The sequence below is a fragment of the Delphinapterus leucas genome, chromosome X (assembly GCF_059928025.1).
Source record: "Delphinapterus leucas isolate spDelLeu-1000000601 "Yukka" chromosome X, BTC_Dleu_Yukka2, whole genome shotgun sequence".
NCBI lineage: Eukaryota > Metazoa > Chordata > Mammalia > Artiodactyla > Monodontidae > Delphinapterus > Delphinapterus leucas.
This window is the reverse complement of record NC_143150.1, coordinates 13,034,842-13,055,011: the sequence shown is the minus strand read 5'-3', so window position 1 is coordinate 13,055,011 and position 20,170 is coordinate 13,034,842. Positions and strand designations below refer to the sequence as shown.

The window sequence follows — 20,170 nt, the reverse complement described above, 5'->3', positions numbered from 1 at the left end:
TCTAGGCGCGTGGGCTTCAGTAGTTGTGGCTCGTGGGCTCTAGAGCGCAGGCTCAGTAGTTGTGGTGCACGGGCTTAGTTTCTCTGCAGCATGTAGGATCATCCCAGACCAGGGATCGAACCCACGTCCCCTGCATTGGCAGGTGGATTCTTAACCACTGTGCCACCAGGGAAGTCTCTGTTGCCTTATTTTTAAACTGTAAATTAGATAAGTTCCATAAGGACACGAATCACTTCTGTTTTTATTTACTACACTATCCTCTTTGCTTAGCATAGTGCCTGGCCAGTCATAAGAGGTCAAAAGGTGCTGAGTGTTTATTTTTAAATATTTTGAAGTAGACATGAGTTAAAGCATATGTAGCTCTCCCATAAATGTAGTCTTCAAATGTTCTTGACTACCAGCCTGACAATAATGTAAGCTTCTACTTATGGGGATATAAACCAATGCATATTTCGGCAAGCTTTTAATTGCTTTCCTAGAAGGATTACCATTCCTCCTTTCCACTACGAGTTTTTAGTTGCTTACAACCTGGTGGAATTTGAATGACTCCTATTGGTATGATGGACCAAGGGCAACTTTTACAAGGATGTCTCAAATGCAGGTTCATATGGGCATATACAATTCAAAATAAATGATGATTATGTTTTGGGGGCATGCCAACTGGCCTCCCAGGACCTCAAACCCAAAGATCAAAGATTCTTTCATCTCTAAGGTCAGGGTTTCAGTTCATCAATTTGCTTCTGGATTATGTAACCTGAGGTGGCCCTCTAGAACTGTGTGGGCACCAGCCAAACTGGGTGCTCCAGAACACTCTGGAGGTATTCAGTAATTCAGACTTTTAAAAATGCTGTTTATAAAAAATGTTGTTTCCTTCAGTATCTTACCTGTGGTGGTGGATATACGAACATACACATGGGATAAAACTGCATAGAAATAAATACACACACACACACACACAAATGAGTACAAGTATACCTGGAGAAATCTGAATAAGATCAGTGGATGTTATCAATGTCAGTACCCTGGTTGTGACGTTACACTACAGTTTTGCAAGATGTTACCATAAACTGGGTAAAGGGTACACAGGATATCTATTATTTCTTACAACTGCATTATCTCAATAAATTTCAATTAAAAAGTGCTGCTTCAACACAGAAACTAGGATGTTGCAGGATTCAACTGGCTATTTTCTGAAGAAAACAGGAAGGAAGAGGCTGGGGAAATGAGAGAAAGAGAAGTAAAGTAGGAGAGAATATAAAACCTCACAGTAGGAGAGATTACTAAAAGAACACTGTAGTCTCTGAAAATATACACACATATCCTGTCTTCTTCAGGTCACAGCATCAAAGAATAAAAGGTTGTTACAGAACACCCAGTTCAACTGCATTTTAAAGTTCTGGAAAATGAGGCTCAAAAAATAATTTGCCAAATTTTAAAACTTTTAGAAAAAATAATGAGACTACTTTTCCAACTTTGGCATAGGGAAGGATTGCTTAATCAAGACACATAAAGCAGACTTCCCCGGTGGCGCTAGTGGTTGGGAATCTGCCTGCCAATGCAGGGGACACAGGTTCGAGCCCTGGTCTGGGAAGATCCCACATGCCACAGAGCAACTGAGCCCGTGCGCCACAGCTACTGAGCCTGCGCTCTAGAGCCTGCGAGCCACAACTACTGAGCCCACGTGCTACAACTACTGAAGCCCACACGCCTAGAGCCCGTGCTCCACAATAAGAGAAGCCACCGCAATGAGAAGCCTGCACACCACAACAAAGAGTAGCCCCCGCTCGCCGCAACTAGAGAAAGCCCACACACAGCAACAAAAACCCAACGCAGGCAAATAATAAATTAATAAATTAAAAAGAGACACATAAAGCAGTAACCATAAAGAAAGAAACCAAAAAATCTGACTACATTAAAGTTAAGAACTTCTTTATCAAAAGACATATATAAATATATGCGAAGCCACAAATTAAGTTATTTGCAAAAAATATAACCAACAAAGGATTAATCTCCTGAATATGAAAAGGACTCATAATTATAAATCAGTATGAGAAAGATAAACCAACAGAAAACAGTTAAAAGACATGAACAAGTATTTCAGAGGGGAAACATAAATGGCCCATAAACGTATGCAAAGATGTTTAACCTCATTAGTAATCAGAGAAGCAACAAAATGTAAGAAGTCAATATCAAGGGCAAGTATATGAAGCAACGAGAACTCATACATTGCTAGTGGGAGTGCATATTGGTAGAACCACTTTGGAAAACAATTTAATCTCTTCTTGTAAAGTTGCACATTTCAAGAGTTATTATGTGTATTTGTTTTCCTATACATATGCCTGAGTGTGTGTTTGTATATATATATGTGTATCCTACACGCACTGGGGGGAACCCCTTTTATAAATATACACTAAAAGACACATTTTCTGGTCATACAGAAAAAAGAAAAAACCTGCAAATAACCTATAGGTCCATTGACAGAAGAATGGGTAAATTCTAGTATATTCCCAAAGTAAAATATTATTCAGCAGTGACAGTGAATCAACTATAGCTACATAAAACCTTATGAAGTGGGCTTCCCTGGTGGCGCAGTGGTTGAGAGTCTGCCTGCCGATGCAAGGGACACGGGTTCGTGCCCCGGTCCGGGAGGATCCCACATGCTGCGGAGCGGCTGGGCCCATGAGCCATGGCCGCTGAGCCTGCGCGTCCGGAGCCTGTGCTCCGCAACGGGAGAGGCCACAACAGTGAGAGGCCCGCGAACCGCAAAAAAAAAAAAAAAAACCTTATGAAGAATCTTAGCAATTTAATATTGAATAAGAAAAAAAGCCCAGTATACTATTTCTATAAGCTCAAGGAAACTAATATATTATCTAAATTTGCATATATATGTGTTAAAACTATTTTTTAAAGCAACAGAATGATTCACAGAAATAAGGTTAATAGTTACAGGGTTGTGGGGAGACGGGGATGAGATAAGAAAGGAGCACACAGGTAGAATTATATTGGTAATGGTTTAATTCTGAAGTTGGGGTGCAGGTACGTGAGTGGTCATTTTATTATGCATATATTTAACACGTGTCCTTCTATATGCACTGAATATTACATTTGTAAAACAATGTATTTAAAAATGAAGTGACTTTCCTAAGGCTACAGTGCTGGTTAGTGGAGGCACCATAACAGAGAAGTTTCCAGTCCCCTACCTCAAAAAACTTCCACAACGCTAGGTATATATTAGGAACAAAAGAGACATTTGTTGATACAACGTGAACTTCATGACTATGTAAAATATTAATTCCAAACATGGATTCTATAAATCCATTAGTATGTCTTTTGGTTTGATTTCACTTTGATTAAACTGCCTTCATTAGTATGTTTGATTAGTATGTCTAAATTTGCACAATATTTTAATTACACTGCTTCACATTTCAAAACACGGATATATATTCTACTGACACTTTTCATCAAACTGGTTCTCAAATATGTACATATGAATTGTCTTCTTATTGCCCCTACTGTGTCCTAGCAGCTGTGACTCAGCCAATCCAAGTGCTGCCTCTCTATCTACCATTGTGCAGCTAACCGTGTTCAGGAGTAGAGATGAGTAAGAGTGTCTTTGGGAACTAACGTCAGGTGGCCACTGGCAAAGACAGTGCTGCTGCTCCCCAGGAAGCCTGCCCATCGTATTTCAGTACCACCAAAAACGCTCTCCTCCATTAGAGCTGTTAGCTAAGAGGTTAATCAGAGTTAAGTTCATTTTTAGAACACAGTACTAACAGAGGCACGCGTCTACATTTGATCCCCCAATCACTCAGGTCAGTGTAAAATGAAAACTACAACCACTTTTAAAAGCCCATGAAAGTCTGTCGTTATTTCCATCCGAAGTACAGACAATTTAGTTCACACTCATTACTGTAAAAGAAGAAATGAAATTTGGGGTAGAGTATAGTCAAATGAGCAACCAAGAGATGGAGACCTCCCTCCCTTCCTCCCTCCTCACAAAAAAAAAAAAAAAGAATCAGATGAAGACCCAAAGAGTAACAGAGATAAACAACCCAATAGAAAATAGTCAAGCCGCAGAGCGGCTGGGCCCGTGAGCCATGGCCGCTGACTGAGCCTGCACGTCCGGAGCCTGTGCTCCGCGGCGGGAGAGGCAACAGTGAGAGGCCCGTGTGCCGCCAAAAAAAAAAAAAAAAAAAAAGTCAAAAATCAACTATACTCCAATAAAAATTAATTAAAAAAAGAAAAGAAAAGTCAAAAAATTCCACTGCTAGACTATGAAGCCTAAACATTTATATGAAATTATAAAGCTGGGAGAGAACTTAAATATTGATGACCCAGGAGCCCTTGCAGTTCAAAGAGGAAACTGAGGACATACGTTACAGAGCTGAGCCTGGAATTCCTATTTCTGAACTCCCATTCACTGAATAATCTTGGACAGGCCATTTGCCCTCTTTCTGTACATTTCTTCAGCTGTAAAATGAAGAGGCTGGACAATTAAAAGGTCTCTAAGATCTTTTACCACTTCTAGGACTTCAATGAGCCTTACAGACCATGTAGCAGTTGAAACCCTTCATTTTACTGATGGTAAGGTTAGCAGACTACAGTTACTTATGGTAAAATCTTCCATTCCTGGTCTATACACAGTTTATATTGTTCATTCATCTTCACATGATCCTAGGACATAAGTGTGATGGTTAATTTTATGTGTCATCTTGACTGTGCCACATACTGCCCAGATATTTGGTCAGACATTCTGGGTTTGTCTGTGAGGGTATTCCTGGATGAGATTAACATCTGAATTGGTAAACAGAGTAAAGCAAATTGCCCTCAATAATGTGAGTGGACCTCATTCAACCAGTTGAAGGCCTAAATAAAACAAAAAGACCGAGACTTCCCTGGTGGCGCGGTGGTTAAGAATCCGCCTGCCAGTGCAGGGGACACAGGTCCGATCCCTGGTCCGGGAAGATCCCACATGCCACGAAGCAACTAAGCCCGTGCGCCACAAATACTGAGCCTGCACTATAGAGCCCATGTGCCTAGAACCCGTGCTCCGCAACGAGAAGCCACTGCAATGAGAAGCCTGCGCACCACAACAAAGAGTAGCCCCTGCTCGACGCAACTAGAGAAAGCCCGCACGCAGCAACAAGGACCCAACGCAGCCAAAAAAGGAAGGAAGAAAGAAAGAAAGAAAGGAAGGAAGAAAGAAAGGCTGACGTTCCTTGGAGTAAGAGGCAACTCCTCCTGCCTAATGGCCTTTAAGCTGGGACACTGGTTTAACTGGCCTCGGGACTTGAACTGAAGCACTGGCTCCTCCTGGGTATCAAGCCTAACGCTAGCCTTTGGACTGGAACTTACACCATCAGCTCTCCAGGTTCTCTGGCCTTCCCACTCAGACTGGAACTTCACCATTGGTCTCCTGGTCTCCAGCTTGCTGACTCCAGGTCTTGGGACTTCTCAGCCTCCATAATCATGTGAGCCAATTCCTTGCAAACCTTGTAAGCCAATTCCTTGCAAGTTTCTTTATATGTGTATGTATGTGTGTGTGTGTAAATATGTGTATACATATATATATATATATATGAAGAAATTTATTTAAATATTTACATGTAAATAATATTAACTGGGCTTCCCTGGTGGTGCAGTGGTTGAGAACACGGGTTCAAGCCCTGGTCTGGGAAGATCCCACATGCCGTGGAGCAACTAAGCCCGTGCGCCACAACTACTGAGTCTGAGCTCTAGAGCCCGCGAGACACAACTACTGAGCCCATGTGCCACAACTACTGAAGCCTGCGTGCCTAGAGCCCTGCTCCACAACAAGAGAAGCCACCACAATGAGAAGCCTGTGCACCGCTACGAAGAGTAGCCCAAGCTCGCCGCAACTAGAGAAAGCCCGCGTGCAGCAACAAAGACCCAATACAGCCAAAAATAAATTAATTAAATAAATTAATTAAAAATAAATAAATAAAAATAAATAAATAATATTAACCATTAGTAGTTGTGGCACACGGGCTTAGTTGCTCCCGGCATGTGGGATCTTCCCAGACCAGGGCTCGAACCCGTGTCCCCTGCATTGGCAGGCAGATTCTTAACCACTGCACCACCAGGGAAGTCCCTACATGTAAATAATATTAAAATAATAAATATATAGGTATTTACACACACACAAAGACCCTGTTGGTTGTTTCTTTGGAGAACCCTGACTAATACAATAAGCAAATGTGTATAATGAATTAATGCTTATAAAGCACTTAAAACAGTGTCAGGAATTTACTACTCTGGTTTTAGCTATTATTATAATGGTAAGAAGGCAAAGACAATTTACAACTAAAACAATTCCATAAACCTGCAGAATATCAATGGAGTCATAGATCAGTAATTCAAGGCACTGAATGGAATAGTTATTTTTGTACACAGCCTAACAGAACACAAATGCTTACACACTGAAGGTAAAATGAAAAAAAAAAAGATAAAAAAGAAAACTCATTTTGAATTTTGATCCATGTAAAATAAAAAGATTATTTCCATCTTCATGTATTAAGGGCTTAAATGAGACCCTTACCACTATCATTTCTGACTATCTGGTACCCAGCAAAACTGCAATAAACTCACAAAAACAGTAACATTAAAAGTACTTACACCTCTATATAACCATTTTTTAAATTTAAAAAACAAGTATTTGTAAAATAGCTAGACTAAAAAGTTATCAAGACTTACAAAATGAAACAAACACTTTAATCAGTAAATACGTCATTTCTTATTTATAGTGAAGTATTTTTATTGTATGTATGTATTATTATTATTATTTTGGCCTCAGCACAGGGCTTGTGGGATCTTAGTTCCCTGACCAGGGATTGAACCTGGGCCCTGGCAGTGAAAGCGTCGAGTCCTAACCATTGGACCACCAGGGAATTCCCGAAGTGAGTACTTTTAAAGTATAATAGCAAACTTCAAGAAAGTCAATGTTGTAAATGTGTGTACAACAGTGATGCTCATAAATATAAAGTTATTCATTAAGTACATCAGAGACCATTAAATACTTAAAAATATAATGAAAAAGAGATATTATATTGTATGTATTCAAAACACAGCATGCTAGAGGAAATGACTTCATTTCTAAAATATGAGTAGAGATTTTTTTTTTAACTGAACACAACAGTGATGCCTAAAGACTGAACAATTTGACCTCTCAGTCAAGCTCTCAAACTCTATGATTATAAATGGGAAATAAGATTAAAAATACAGATAGGAATCAAATTTCATTCAGTCAGCAAATATTTATTGAGCATATACTACATGTCAGGCACTGAAGCATTAGCGATAAGCAATAAGCAAAAATGGTTCTTACCTTCATGGAATTTACTACATAGGGGAAAGCTTGATACTATGTAAGTAGCAAAAAAATATAATATGCCAATGTAAAGTCAACTGTGATAAAGAATATAAAAGAAAGGTTCATAGTGCTATGAGAACCTGGGAACCTGCCATTGTCTGAGGGAAGGATACGGGACAGCTTCCTTGGGGAAGTGATAATTAAGCCGAGCCCTGAGAGATGAGTAAGAGTTCAGGCAACTGACTAAAATAGAGAAGTTGACCAGACAAGGGAAATGGTATATACAAAGGTCCTTTGGCAAATGTAAGGTAAAAAGTGAGGAAGACTTTTTGCAGTAACAGAAAAATCCATCCTAAAATCCACAAAAAATCTCAGGAGATCCTGGATAGCCAAAACAATCTTGAAAAAGAACAAAGTTGGAGGCCTCATACTTTCTGACTTCAACTTATTACAAAACTATGGTAATCAAAACAGCGCAGTACTGGCATAAATGGCATAAAGACCTATAGACTTTTACTGAGTCATAAAAAGGAATGAAGTACTAACACATGCTATGACACGGATAAACCCTGAAAACATGCTAAATGAAAATAAGTCAATCACAAAAGAGCACATATTGCATATAGAGTCGATTTACATGAAAGGCCCAGAATAGGCAAATCCACAGATCTGCAGATTGGTGGTTGCCAGGGGCTGAGGAGAGGGATTGGGACTAACAGCTAATAGGTACAGGGTTTCTTTTTGGGGTGATGCAAATATCCTGGAATTAGACTGGTGATGGTTGCACAACATAATGAATATACTAAAAACCACTTACCTGTAAACTTTAAAATGGCAAATTTTTTGTCATGTGAATTATATCTCAATTTTAAAAAGTGAAAGAAAAAAAGTGAGGAAGAGTACAAGCTGATACTGGTCAGGTCTTTATCCAGAGTGTAGTGGAAAGTCACTGAAGGCTTTCAGATATGAATCTGTAAAAGATCCCTCTGGTGCTGTGTGGAGGATGGACTGGAGCATGCGGGAGTAGATGAGATTATCTATTGCAATGGTCCGGATTAGTGATAGTGGTAGCTTGGACTTGGATGGTGGTAGGGAAAGCAGAGAAGTGGATGGATTTGAGAGCTCTTTCAGAAACAGAACCTATTGGATTTGCTGAGATTAGATGTAGGAGATAAAGGGAAAGGGGCTATTAAGGATGACTGCTAGGTTTCTAGCTTGAGCTACTGGGTAGAGGATGGTGTCATTTATTCAAAGACAGAAGACTGGAGGAGGAACATATATGAAAGAGAAGGGATGCTGATGACTTGCACTAGAGTGGCAGTCATGATGATAAAGCAAAGTGGCATCAACAGCTTGTGGTGATGAATTGGTTATGTGGGAATAAGACGCAATTCATGTTCTGGTAAGACACAATGAAGGTCAAGTCTGAATGTCTATTAAGAGGCATGTTGTTTAGTGACAGTGAAACAGTAGTGTTACTATAAAGAATGTGCTCCTGGACAAAGGCCTGATCCCCGGCTTTTTACAATGACCACCAGTACTCAAGATAATAAACTACCGCACTGTCCCCATGTAGTAAAAGTTTCTGAAAGTGTGCACTTATTATGTAAGCAGGACAACTAAATAAACAGTCATATGATATTACATGAAACAGGGTCATGAAATATTACCCCAAATGTTTATTCCATCCCAGTTCCTGTATCGAAATCAGAAGATTGAGGGCCACCACCACTGGAATTATGGATTTCAGAAAAGAGTGTCTACTGGGAGATTCCTATAGCAATTACTGTGGAAACGAAAGCCACCTTATGTCTGCTTTCATTGCTCCCTTTCTAAAAGTCTAAATTTCACCACGGCAAACATAAGCCATTGAAGATTAAGGTTTCTGTCTCTCTGCTACATTTAGAGTTGGAACCTAAGTCCTCTAAATTGACTGGTTCCCCTGCTCTAAGTGCCATAAGCAATAACTCGGCTTGATTGCTCAGGTAAATGCCTCCTCCTGTAATGAGGCTGCCGATCCCTAGAATCCCATAAACTTCAATTCCTTGGGTTCCCTACAACCTCGTTCACATGCTACCTCCTCTACAAATCCCTCCTCCTCCACCCACTGCTTCCAGAGATTTGGTGCCCTCGTCTGAATGCCTGTGGCACTTACTGTGTGTGCCTTCAAGAAAAGAGCAGTGATGACCTACTGCCTTGTGAGGAGGTTGGCCCTGTGTGTGGTCTTCTATCTCTAATAGACTGCAAGCTACTGGAGAGCAAGGCTGTGCCTTACATACCTCTATAGCAACCAAGCAGGGCAGGAGTGTTCAAAAGAAGCTTTTGATTCATATGGATGTTTTCAGAAAAGAAGCCAAAGTAAATTGTGCACTATATTATAGATCCCTTAATCCATATTACTGCAAACGACATTAATTGTGAAGCTTAAAGAACATCCCCAACTGCTTACACAACAGGTGTAACTTACATAATCTGCTCTACCCAGCTGTTACTTATTTGTGACAGTTCCCTCCTGGCTTCTGCTCCCCGTTGATCTGCAGGATTACTGCATCTTCCAGTATGATTTCCTGATTTATTCTTTGTCCAAAAACATAAAAGAATTATTAATTTTCCTTTTTGATAACAGTTTTCAAAAAAAGGCTGAAACTTAAGAATAACCAGAGAGATATCTCTGGGGTTTTCCATGACCATAGAACTCAAAGAACAATCCTGAAGTTAAACAGTATTTATAAATATTTCCATAAAATTCATTCATTAGCCCAAGAATTTTGTTTTCCTTTTGGCAACTTTTCCTATATAATCATCCTTAACTAAATACTCTTCAGTATGCCCGCTCTTTGGAATTATGTTACCCAAAAGGACTTTTAAAATCAGCTGCCTATGAGCTAACACCTAGCCATGTATAGAATGGGATGAATTAATGATGCAAGTGAGTGTTGGGACTATGGGTAATTGGATGGAACAAGGAGGAGTGGGGGCGGTGATGAAAGTACCAAAGTCAGAAAAAATGAAAATCCACGAACTCTGTGATGCTCCAGAGAGGAAACCAGCAAGTGTTGACGCTAAACTGGCAGAAACATCAATACTTCCTGGCTCCCCCACTGGGTGCATCAATTTACCACCGGCAGGCTGCTCTTCTGCTGCAAGTGACAAATAGTGAATGCATTCAACAATATGAAAAGGAATGACCCATAATCCAGAAGCATGGTATGTGCAGCAATGAAAAAAAGGTGGTGATTGCTGGGAGTCTCAGACTCAGTTCTGCTGCTTGATTAGCTTAATGACCGAGGGCGAGTCACTTCCATTCACTGAAAAATACCAGGATTTCCTAACAACAAGTAGGAAAAAGTTAACAGAGCAGGTCTGAGACTGACTGCTATTCTTTTTTAAAAAATAAATAAATAAATTTATTTATTTATTTATGGCTGTGTTGGTTCTTCATTGCTATGCACAGGGTTCAGTAGTTGTGGCACACGGGTTCAGTAGCTGTGGCTTGCGGGCTCTAGAGCACAGGCTCAGTAGTTGTGGCACTCGGGATTAGTAGCTCCGCAGCATGTGGGATCTTCCCAGACCAGGGCTCGAACCCGCATCCCCCGCACTGGCAGGTGGATTCTTAATCACTATGCCACCAGGTAAGTCTGTGACTGCTATTCTTAAAAAGGTCTGCTTACAAGGTTGGTACCCTTGACACAGACACAGTTGTTATCTGGGGAATTGGGTTTGTGCTAAAGGCATAATCGTTATCAAGAAAACTCCTCTGGGGGGACCTTCCTGGTGGTCCAGTGGTAAAGAATCTGCCTTCCAATGCAGGGGACACAGGTTCGATCGCTGGTCATCAGGGAACTAAGATCCCACATGCCGAGGGGCAACTAAGCCTGCGAGCCACAACTACTGAGCTTGCGCGTCTCAACAAGAGAGTCCTCATGCCGCAAACTACAGAGCTTATGCCCTCTGGAACCCACGCGCCACAACTAGAGAGAAAAAACCCGCACACCACAACTAGAGAGAAGCCCGCGCACCACAAGGAAGAGCCCGCGGTGCAACAAAAGATAACGCATGCCGCAACAAAGCTCCCCTGCCCCACCGCGTATTGCAACTAACACCCGACGCAGCCACCCCCCAAAAAAAACCTGATTTTTTCAATACCGACATGAAAAAGAGACTAGGAAAATACAGCCACCGTAATGCTTTAAGACAGCATATAATGGAGGAGTCTAAAAAAAATACACGGCATCTGCTTGAACAGGGTAGTCTTCACCAATCCTCCCATATTCTATTAAATAAATATGGGGCAAAAAACTGATGACAATCTGTATTTCACAAATACATATTAACCTCCCGAATCTGGATATCCACGGTCCAACATTATCTATAAACCTCAGATAATCAAGAAGTCAGCCGAACCAGCAATCCCTCCATACACCGCAGTAATTGAGGGGTTGTCTGCCAGTGTGCTGGCACAGGGCACCCTTCGCCCATATCTGCAGTGCTGATTACTCATTCATCATTAAACTGCGGTAGTGTTAACACATGCTGCAGTCGTGCTAATGTTTGTTTAACAATCACCACTGATCTACCTTTATCCCAGGCCAGGAAGGTAAGTGTTAAGTGAACGGAAATAAACTTGAAAACAGCACCTACTTCACTTGTGGAAGCCTCGAACCTCACTCCTCCCAACCTGAAAATTCCTCCCAATCTCAAGAATTCCAGATGCAAATGATTATTCCATATAAAGCACTAGATGCAGAGGAAACCCCACCACCTTGAGGGGAAAAAAAAAGTGTTTTTATTTTGTGTCCCACGCTTTCACCTCTTTGGGAGAACTGATCAACCAGGTTAGACAAGCAGTCAGCCTTAATGATTTTTTTCCATCACTCAACAAACCAGTATTTGAATTCACTCATGGGCTAGTTCTCTGCACATCATCCAGACACAGGGATGTTAGTTATGGTTCTCCCAGGGCCCACTGGCCATCCTTTACCTCCCAGAACCCACTGCCCAGCTGCTCATTTGGACAGTTCCATCAATATGAAAATGGCCAGCTTTACCTGCTCAAATCTCACCTCTGCTAAAAGCTCACTAAGAGCACTGGAAGCTACCTGATTTGTACGCACTCAATATTACCCACTAAAGGTTTGAATTACGAACAATAATCATAAACAGAAGGAGCAAACGGTAAACCCTTATAGAAGGTATTTAGAAGATATTCAGAGTTTTATGTTGCTTAATCAGTAAAAGCCAGATCAGGAAGAAAAAAGAAAAAAACTTGTGTTCAGGTTATTTAATATTTACTTCAAGTAACAGTGATTCATTTCTAAATAGGTTTCCCACTTTACACAGGATCGGACTAACATCTATTTGCAAAAAAGCAGTTTGCCATGTATAGGTCATACTGAAGGTGTCAAATGCAACAAATTCCTTTTCATCTGAAATCCAGACAACCAGAAAACATCTGAGATTGTTCAGTTTATTTCTGGTAGAAAGGCAAATGACAAGTACACAACAGTAACTAATTCACAAAAACTCAAGTTGCGTGGAGCAGTCACCGTGTCCTCTGAGCCGTGTATGTAATGACATTAATCTCAGGAAGACAGGGAGTTTGTCTGGTTCACCAATGCGTCCCAGGGCCCACCACAGTGCCCAGTACATAACAGACGCTCAGTGAATATTTGTTGAATGAAATAATGCTCTCCAAGATCATAAGATGGTGTAATCATCTAAGAGATTATACTATGGTCAGTATAGTTTTGTCGTTAGATAGACTTATTCTAATACTTTAAAAATTGGTAATCAGTATATAGGAGACCCCAATGTTTAGGTTCCGATCATAGTTCCTATGTCGGGGGTGGTCCCTACACCAACAAGCAATTCTCAGACACCAGCTGGGTGTCCCATAATTCACCTCAATTCTGACACTATCTACCCAGAGGCAGCATCAGATACCCCAGGTTAAGCACTCAATCCTACAAGACTCCCCCCATAACCATCCCCTCCCCGCCACTTCAGATACCAGTAGCAAGGCCAGGTGATCACCTGTATTTCTGACCAACTGACTACAAACTGGGGGTTCCAACAACCCCCGCCTGGGGTTTCAGGCACCAGCCTCAAGGCCAGGTTGTTACCTGTACTTCTGACCGCCTGGCTATAGATCTGGTTCCCAAAACCTCCTCCTTTGGTTTGATTATTTGCTAGAGAGGTTCACAAAACTCAGAGAAACATTTTACTTACTAGATTAACGGTTCATTACAAAAGGAACTGCCAAACAGAGAAGATGCATAGGGCAAGGAATGGGAAAAGGGCGCAGAGTTTCCATGCCCTCTCCAGGCGCGCCACTGTCCCCCAAATCTCCACGAGTTCACCAACCTGGAAGCTCTTCAAACCCTGTCCTTTTGGGGTTTTATGGAGGCTTCATTACATAGGCATGATTGACTAACCCATTGGCCACTGGTGATTGAACTCAATCGCCAGGCCCTCTCCCTTCCCCAGAAATCAGGGGAGTGGGACTGAAAGTTCCAGCCCTCTAATCAAAGGGTTGGTTCCTCTGGTAACCAGCCCCCAACTTGAGGTGCTTTTCCAATTCACCTAATTAACATAATAAAAGACACCTTTATTGCTCTCAGTGTTGGAAATTCAGAGGGTTTTAGGAGCTCTGGGCCAGAAACAAAGACCAAATATACATATATTTGTTATTATAAATCACAATATCACACCCAATTAACTAGAACTCATCATTCTTTTCTTTTTTTTTTTTTTTTTTTTTTTTGCGGTACGCGGGCCTCTCACTGTTGTGGCCTCTCCCGTTGCGGAGCACAGGCTCCGGACGCGCAGGTTCAGCGGCCATGGCTCACGGGCCCAGCCGCTCCGCGGCATGTGGGATCTTCCCGGACCGGGGCACGAACCCGTGTCCCCCGCATCGGCAGGCGGACCCTCAACCTCTGCGCCACCGGGGAAGCCCGAACTCCTCATTCTTTAATCGTTCTTCATAAGGAAGAATTTACTATAAATATCACTGTCTATAACTGGAAGCTATTATTTATGTGAAACATATAAAAACTGTTCATTCAAATATTTATCAAACACCTACTATGCACCAGGCACTGTGCCAACTGTCCTTGCCCCCAGCAGCTTTCACAGTCTAGGGCAGTCTTTCTCAACTATAATTCCTCATCTCAAGATGCACGCAGAGGAGATGAGTATTACAAACAATGGATTCCCTAGGGCATTAGGGGTTGGTTCTCTCCCAGTGGAGAAAGACTAATGTAAGGTACCACATAAGTTAAAAGGAAATTACAATATAATATGACAATAAAAGGTTGCTTTTAGTAGGGACAAATTCACCTGTTAAACCCAGCCACGTATGAACTACTTGGTAGGAGCCAAGATGCACACAGGCCATTTGTAATGCTTGTGTAAATGCAAAAATATTGCAATACATACATTTAGATAAATTTCTAAACACAATAAAATAAACTCATCAATATTTTCCATGCTCAGCAATGTCAGGCCAAGGATTTCAGTAAGGTGAAACAGAGAAAAAAAGTCTAATTACCCTGATAATGATAATTCAAGGAGAAAACAAAAAACCTTGCCCCTAAAAAAAAAAATTACCTGAATTTTATTAATTGCCTTCATATATTGCTTCACTAGACTGGCCTTGCCTTGGACTTGAGGCAGGAGAGAGATGGGCCCTAGGCTGAGCAGCTGGAGTTTGTCCCCTGTGGACAGATACTCCCAGACAAAGAGAATAGCGAGAACAGAGAGGAGCTGAGCCCTGCCCAGAGAAAAGATAAAAAGACTACATACTCCTCATTCTCCGGATTAAGAAGACCTTCCTGACTACACAAAAAGGCTCCTTGGAGGTCAAAAGGGAGGGGGCGCCACCGCACACTAGGTGATGTCAACCTACCCATAGGCCTCTGTGCTGGGATCCATCTTGGCTAAGAGATGCATGCACACACATTGGCGGACCCTGAGATAAACCAAATACGGACTCAGAACCAGGCAAAGTCATGGGACTTCCCTGGCGGTCAAGTGGTTTAGACTCACGCTTCCACTGCAGGAGGCACAGGTTTGATCCCTGGTTGGGGAACTAAGATCCCACATGCCGTGCGGTGTGGCTAAATAAATAAATAAATAAAATTCATTTAAAAAAAAAAAGAATCAGGCAAAGGAGGATGATTGGCCAAGGGAAACCTGGAAGAAACACCTCATATAAGTGATTCAAACTACCACGAGGGCACGACTCTCTCTGAGCCCTTTTTCCTCCTAATAAACACTTGTTTTACTATTTTCCGTCTCTTTTTGGGAATTCATTTCTACAAAGCCGACGGGCCAGGTCCTTGTCACTGGCCACTAGCCCTGATGGTCTAGTGGCTAGGATTCAGCGCTCTCACTGCCGTGACCTGACTTCAATCTCTGGCAGGGGAACCTAAATCCTGCTTCAAGCCGCTGTAGGCCGAGGCCACCCGAGATCAGACTCAAAGTAGTAAACTGGCTACCTATTTTGAATATTTTTGGTCTTATTTTGAATTTTCATTATACCTTATGCAGTCTAATTTCTTTCCAGTCCTGGGCCTCTTTGACAGATATAAAAATTTCTATGTGATATCATTACTATATGCTGCATGATTTATGGAACCAAAGCAGTTTAAGAGCTTCTAGAATCTGAGATATAATTTTTTTCCAGTATTTCAACTCAAAACTTAAGCTTTTGTATGTCAATGATCTAGAAATTCATATCCGTTTAATATCACTCTCTGACAAGCTAATTAGACCGCATCCACTTGGCCAAGCCCCCTGATCTACTTTATCAAGGAATGTTTTATTTTGAACCATTAGCATGAAATAATTTACTAAGTTAAATGGGGGGAATTCTCATTGTTTAGACTCTCATTAAACCTTTAAACCCATGTGAAAATGCTATTGTAATCACTAGGAATGTTATGAAGGGTAAAAGACAAAATAACATAAAAGTCCCTGACCCGTAAGTCTCAACTAGCCCAGCCTTCCAATTAAACATGCTTTTAGGGACTTCCCTGATGGCGCAGTGGTCAAGAATCCGCCTGCCAATGCAGGGGACACAGGTTTGAGCCCTGGTCCAGGAAGATCCCACATGCCGCGGAGCAACTAAGCCCAGCCCGTTCGCCACAACTACTGAGTCTGTGCTCTAGAGCCCGCAAGCCACAACTGCTGAAGCCGGTGCACCTAGAGCCCGTGCTCCGCAACAAGAGAAGCCACCGCAATGAGAAGCCCGCGCATCACAACAAAGATAGCCCCTGCTCGCCGCAACTAGAGAAAGCCCACGCGCAGCAATGAAAACCCAACGCAGCCAAAAAAAAAAAAAAAAAAAAAAACCTTCTAAAAAAAAACACATGCTTTTAAAGGAAATAAATTGTATAGACAAAACAACTATTATTTATTTACTGTATTTATGGAGAATGGAGATGTTGACTGGGAACAGGCGGTGCTTTTACTGTACTTGTAGACATCCAACTCTTAAATCTTTTAAGACACCCCCTACATACCTAAATCCGAAAATCCTACACCAAATCCACCAATTTCTTTCTACCTCAAAACTGTCAAAAGGAAAGTCCTAATTCATCAGAAAGGAAAGAAGACAATTTTTAATGGCAAAGACGTCAAGGCCATGTCTTTAAAAAATACAATGAATCACTACTTCGTTTAGCTTGAAACTGCAGAACCTGGGGAAATAAATGGCATTTTTTAGACGATTCAGCAAACACTACTGAGCCATAGAAGTTGATACTACTTCCCATGTCAGGCTTAAAATGTAAAGCCCTGTCCTAACACTTAATATCTAGTTTTCAGTGACCAAGAACTATAAGCAACACCACTGTAATTTACATCACATTCAAAGTCAATTTCACATACATACAGGTACACACACACAACAAACACACAATTCTGAAAGGAATTCACAGCCCCATCTCTGAAATATAAAAGCACACAACTTAGACTGCATGTACATTGCTGTGCAAGGCCAAGTCCAACCTAAATCTTTAACTGTATCCTTCTAGTGATGTAAATGGGAGTGCCCCTCAATCTCTACCAGGCTAAAGATGAGGAGTGTTTGGCTCACTGATTCGGGGAGCTACAATTTGCCGCCCCCCACCACCAAAAAATTTTTTTGAAGTCATTCTTTAGCAATGAGTATTTGATAGCATGTTTCACATTCAGTCCAAGGGTTTGCAGATTAATTCCTTGGCCTAGGCCTAGGGCTCAGATACAACTCCTGAGAAGCTTTCAATTTACTGCACTGGTACAAATGCTGGAGACTTAACCATAGTCCTGGCTGCGCAGGAAAATGTGAGCAGCTGGGCATTCCAGCCGAAACAATGAGGTCAAAGCTCTTTTCAGTGTGAGCGTAAGTGATTCTCTGCAGAGATCTTGGACAGGGATGCAAAGTACTAGCCTCAAACCTGCAGGCTGGCACCTCAACAACTGCTGCAAATTCTGCTGCATGCCCTAGCTTCCTGGGCCAGCACTGCTTCATTACTAGACTCATACAACGCAGATCACGCTAAGCAAAAGAAAAGCAAAGGGGGCTTTTAGACTGATACTTGGGTTGTTAGGTTTCAAATGATCTCAATTTTGAGCTAATGAATTTATTATGAACCAGAGGCCAGTTGTTTTCCAGTATAAGAGAGCCATTGAAAAGATTATCCTTTTCCCAAATATTACAATTAGTCCTCTTTGTCACCTTTCCCTTTTTGTCACCCCCAAACAACACTCCAGGATCACAAGAATCTATGTGAAACAGAACTATGAAGTACAATGCTCTTTTACCTTCTCACGCTAAATGTGAGAAACCAATTTTAGTCACTTGCTTTAGCAAAGCATCCAGTACAATCCAATTGCTACGGATTTCAAAATCCTGATATGCACAACCTCTACTGCTCTGTGCCACAGGTAAACCTGCTCCAATTTCATAAGACACGGCTTCTGGGTGAGGTAAACGTTTAGAAAAACATTAACATAGCACTATTGTGATAATAACATTCTTAAATGGGATGTACAATTATTTCATTTAGCCAGGGTACATTTGAGAAAGTTTCAAGCGCAGAAAAACATGAGAGTAAATTCATCCGACGCATGAAAAATGCTAGCAACGCTTCGATTAGGAATAATCGCAGGAAAAGAGCCAAACCGACAAGTTCTCAAACAGACATTGGAAGGGGGGTGGTGGGCGCTCACAGCGCTCAACCATTTTTCCTAAGGACAGAAAAATGAAAATTTACAGACGAACCCTTTCTTTCACATCATTGGCAGAAATAAAATCCTATTCCCGCCACCTCATCTTGCAATTAAGGAAGTTGCTACAAATAGCAGCATAGAAGTAAATGGTCCCGGTTTTACTCCATTCTTAAGGTACCCTCCAGGAGTAAACAGATTACTCAAAAAAGTCAGTAGCCAGAAATCGCTTGTCCCGGTGCCAAACTCCCTCGGCAATGAAATTCCCTTTTCTGGGGTTGTGGGAGGGGGTCAACGTGGACGAAGGAGTCCAGCCGCAGCTCCCTTCCTTCTCCCCTGGGTCAATGTCTGGGGTGTTCGGGGCTCGGCGAGGCTTCCGACCCGGCGCTCGGCAGCGGCGGCGCAGCCTCCTCGCGTCTCCACCTCCACCCAACCCACCCTGACGATCACCCTCGCTTTTATTATACCCTCAAGGTGAGAGGCTTAGGCTGGGTCTCCAAAGTTTGCCCGGCCTCGGGTCAGCAGCCGGCCGAGCCCCGGGCAAGGCTGAGGCCGGCCCCAGCCTCTCACCCTTCAGCCCCCAGGTCTTTTTTGGGCCACGGTGACAGGTCTAGGTTTACCTCCATGTGCTCGTGGCAGAGGAAACAAAAGAAAGCAACCTCCCTGATAATAAAACGCCATCTTCGACTAATTCGCAAACCGAGGGGCCCCTGGGTCGGTCCCTCCACGGGTGCCTCCCCATCCAGCCCGAGAGTGGCCCCCCGTCCGAGGTAGGGTCTGTAACAGCCCCGGGAAGCTCCGGACAAATTGTCCGGGGTCGGGGACGGGGTGGGGGGCTGCTCCGAGAGCCCTACCTGCCTTCCCACCCTGGCCGCCTGGGCAGCGTGTTTCAGTTAAAATGTAAAAACGGGTGGTGGTGGTGTCTCCCAGAGATGGAGTCATCCCCTCAGAAAATTGTTCTGAGGGACCGGACGAAGGGGCCGGCGAGCAAGCAAACCGGCACGCGTGGAGCCGCAGGGAGTGTACTTACAAAACGGTTAAAGCTCCGGCGGAACATCGCGTCGAAGGCTGCCGGGCGCCGAGCTGGGCTCTACCGGGCTGTCTGAGAAGGTGCCGTCCACAACACACACTGCGGCGTGGGCCGGCGGCGCGAAACGGACGGCGAGGCTGGCTGCCCCGCCACCCGCCCGCCCTCAGCGGCTCTCCTCACTCCCCCCGCCCCCAGGCGCCCTCGCACCCGCGGCCCCCGCCCGCCTCACTCACCGCCCGCCCCCGCCCCGCCCGTCCCGGGGACGGCGGCCCCGCCGTTCCCCCAGCTCCGCCGCCCCACCGCTCCCGCAGCAGCCCACGGAGAAAGCGAGCCGAGCGCGCAGGGGAGGGATGGCGGAGGAGCACTAGGCTCCTCCTGCAGGGAGAGGGGCCGCCCCGATCGCTCCACCAGCGCCAGGTTCGGCACCCCGCCGTCTGCACTCTTCCCCGGCGCGGAACCACAGCCCGCCCTCCCTGCGGCCAGCCCGCGTGCTTCCGCCCCGCTCGCGGCCACCGGGGACCCTCCCAAGGCGCCCCGCGCCTCACCTCGCCTCAGCCCGAAACTACTCCCCTGGCTCGGGCGGGAGCCACAGCCTGCCC

General features: G+C 43.3%; 1 protein-coding gene across 9 annotated transcripts in view; it reads right to left on the bottom strand.

Annotated features, from left to right (window-relative positions):
- Positions 1-19,751, bottom strand: part of ATP11C (ATPase phospholipid transporting 11C (ATP11C blood group)) — a 180,541-nt gene extending 160,790 nt beyond the window's left edge. For 6 of the 9 annotated variants that reach the window (XR_002642113.2, XR_002642115.2, XR_002642117.2 and 3 more), the window contains exon 1: positions 19,572-19,751. Coding sequence is in view for 6 of the 9 variants with exons in the window: in XM_089904046.1 (XP_089760172.1) it covers positions 19,572-19,598 (27 nt within the window). In the remaining 3 variants the exon portion in view is untranslated. The remainder of the gene's footprint in view (positions 1-19,571) is intronic. The other 3 variants (XM_022554322.2, XM_022554324.3, XM_089904048.1) reach the window with 1 other exon arrangement.
- Positions 19,752-20,170: the final 419 nt, after the last annotated feature.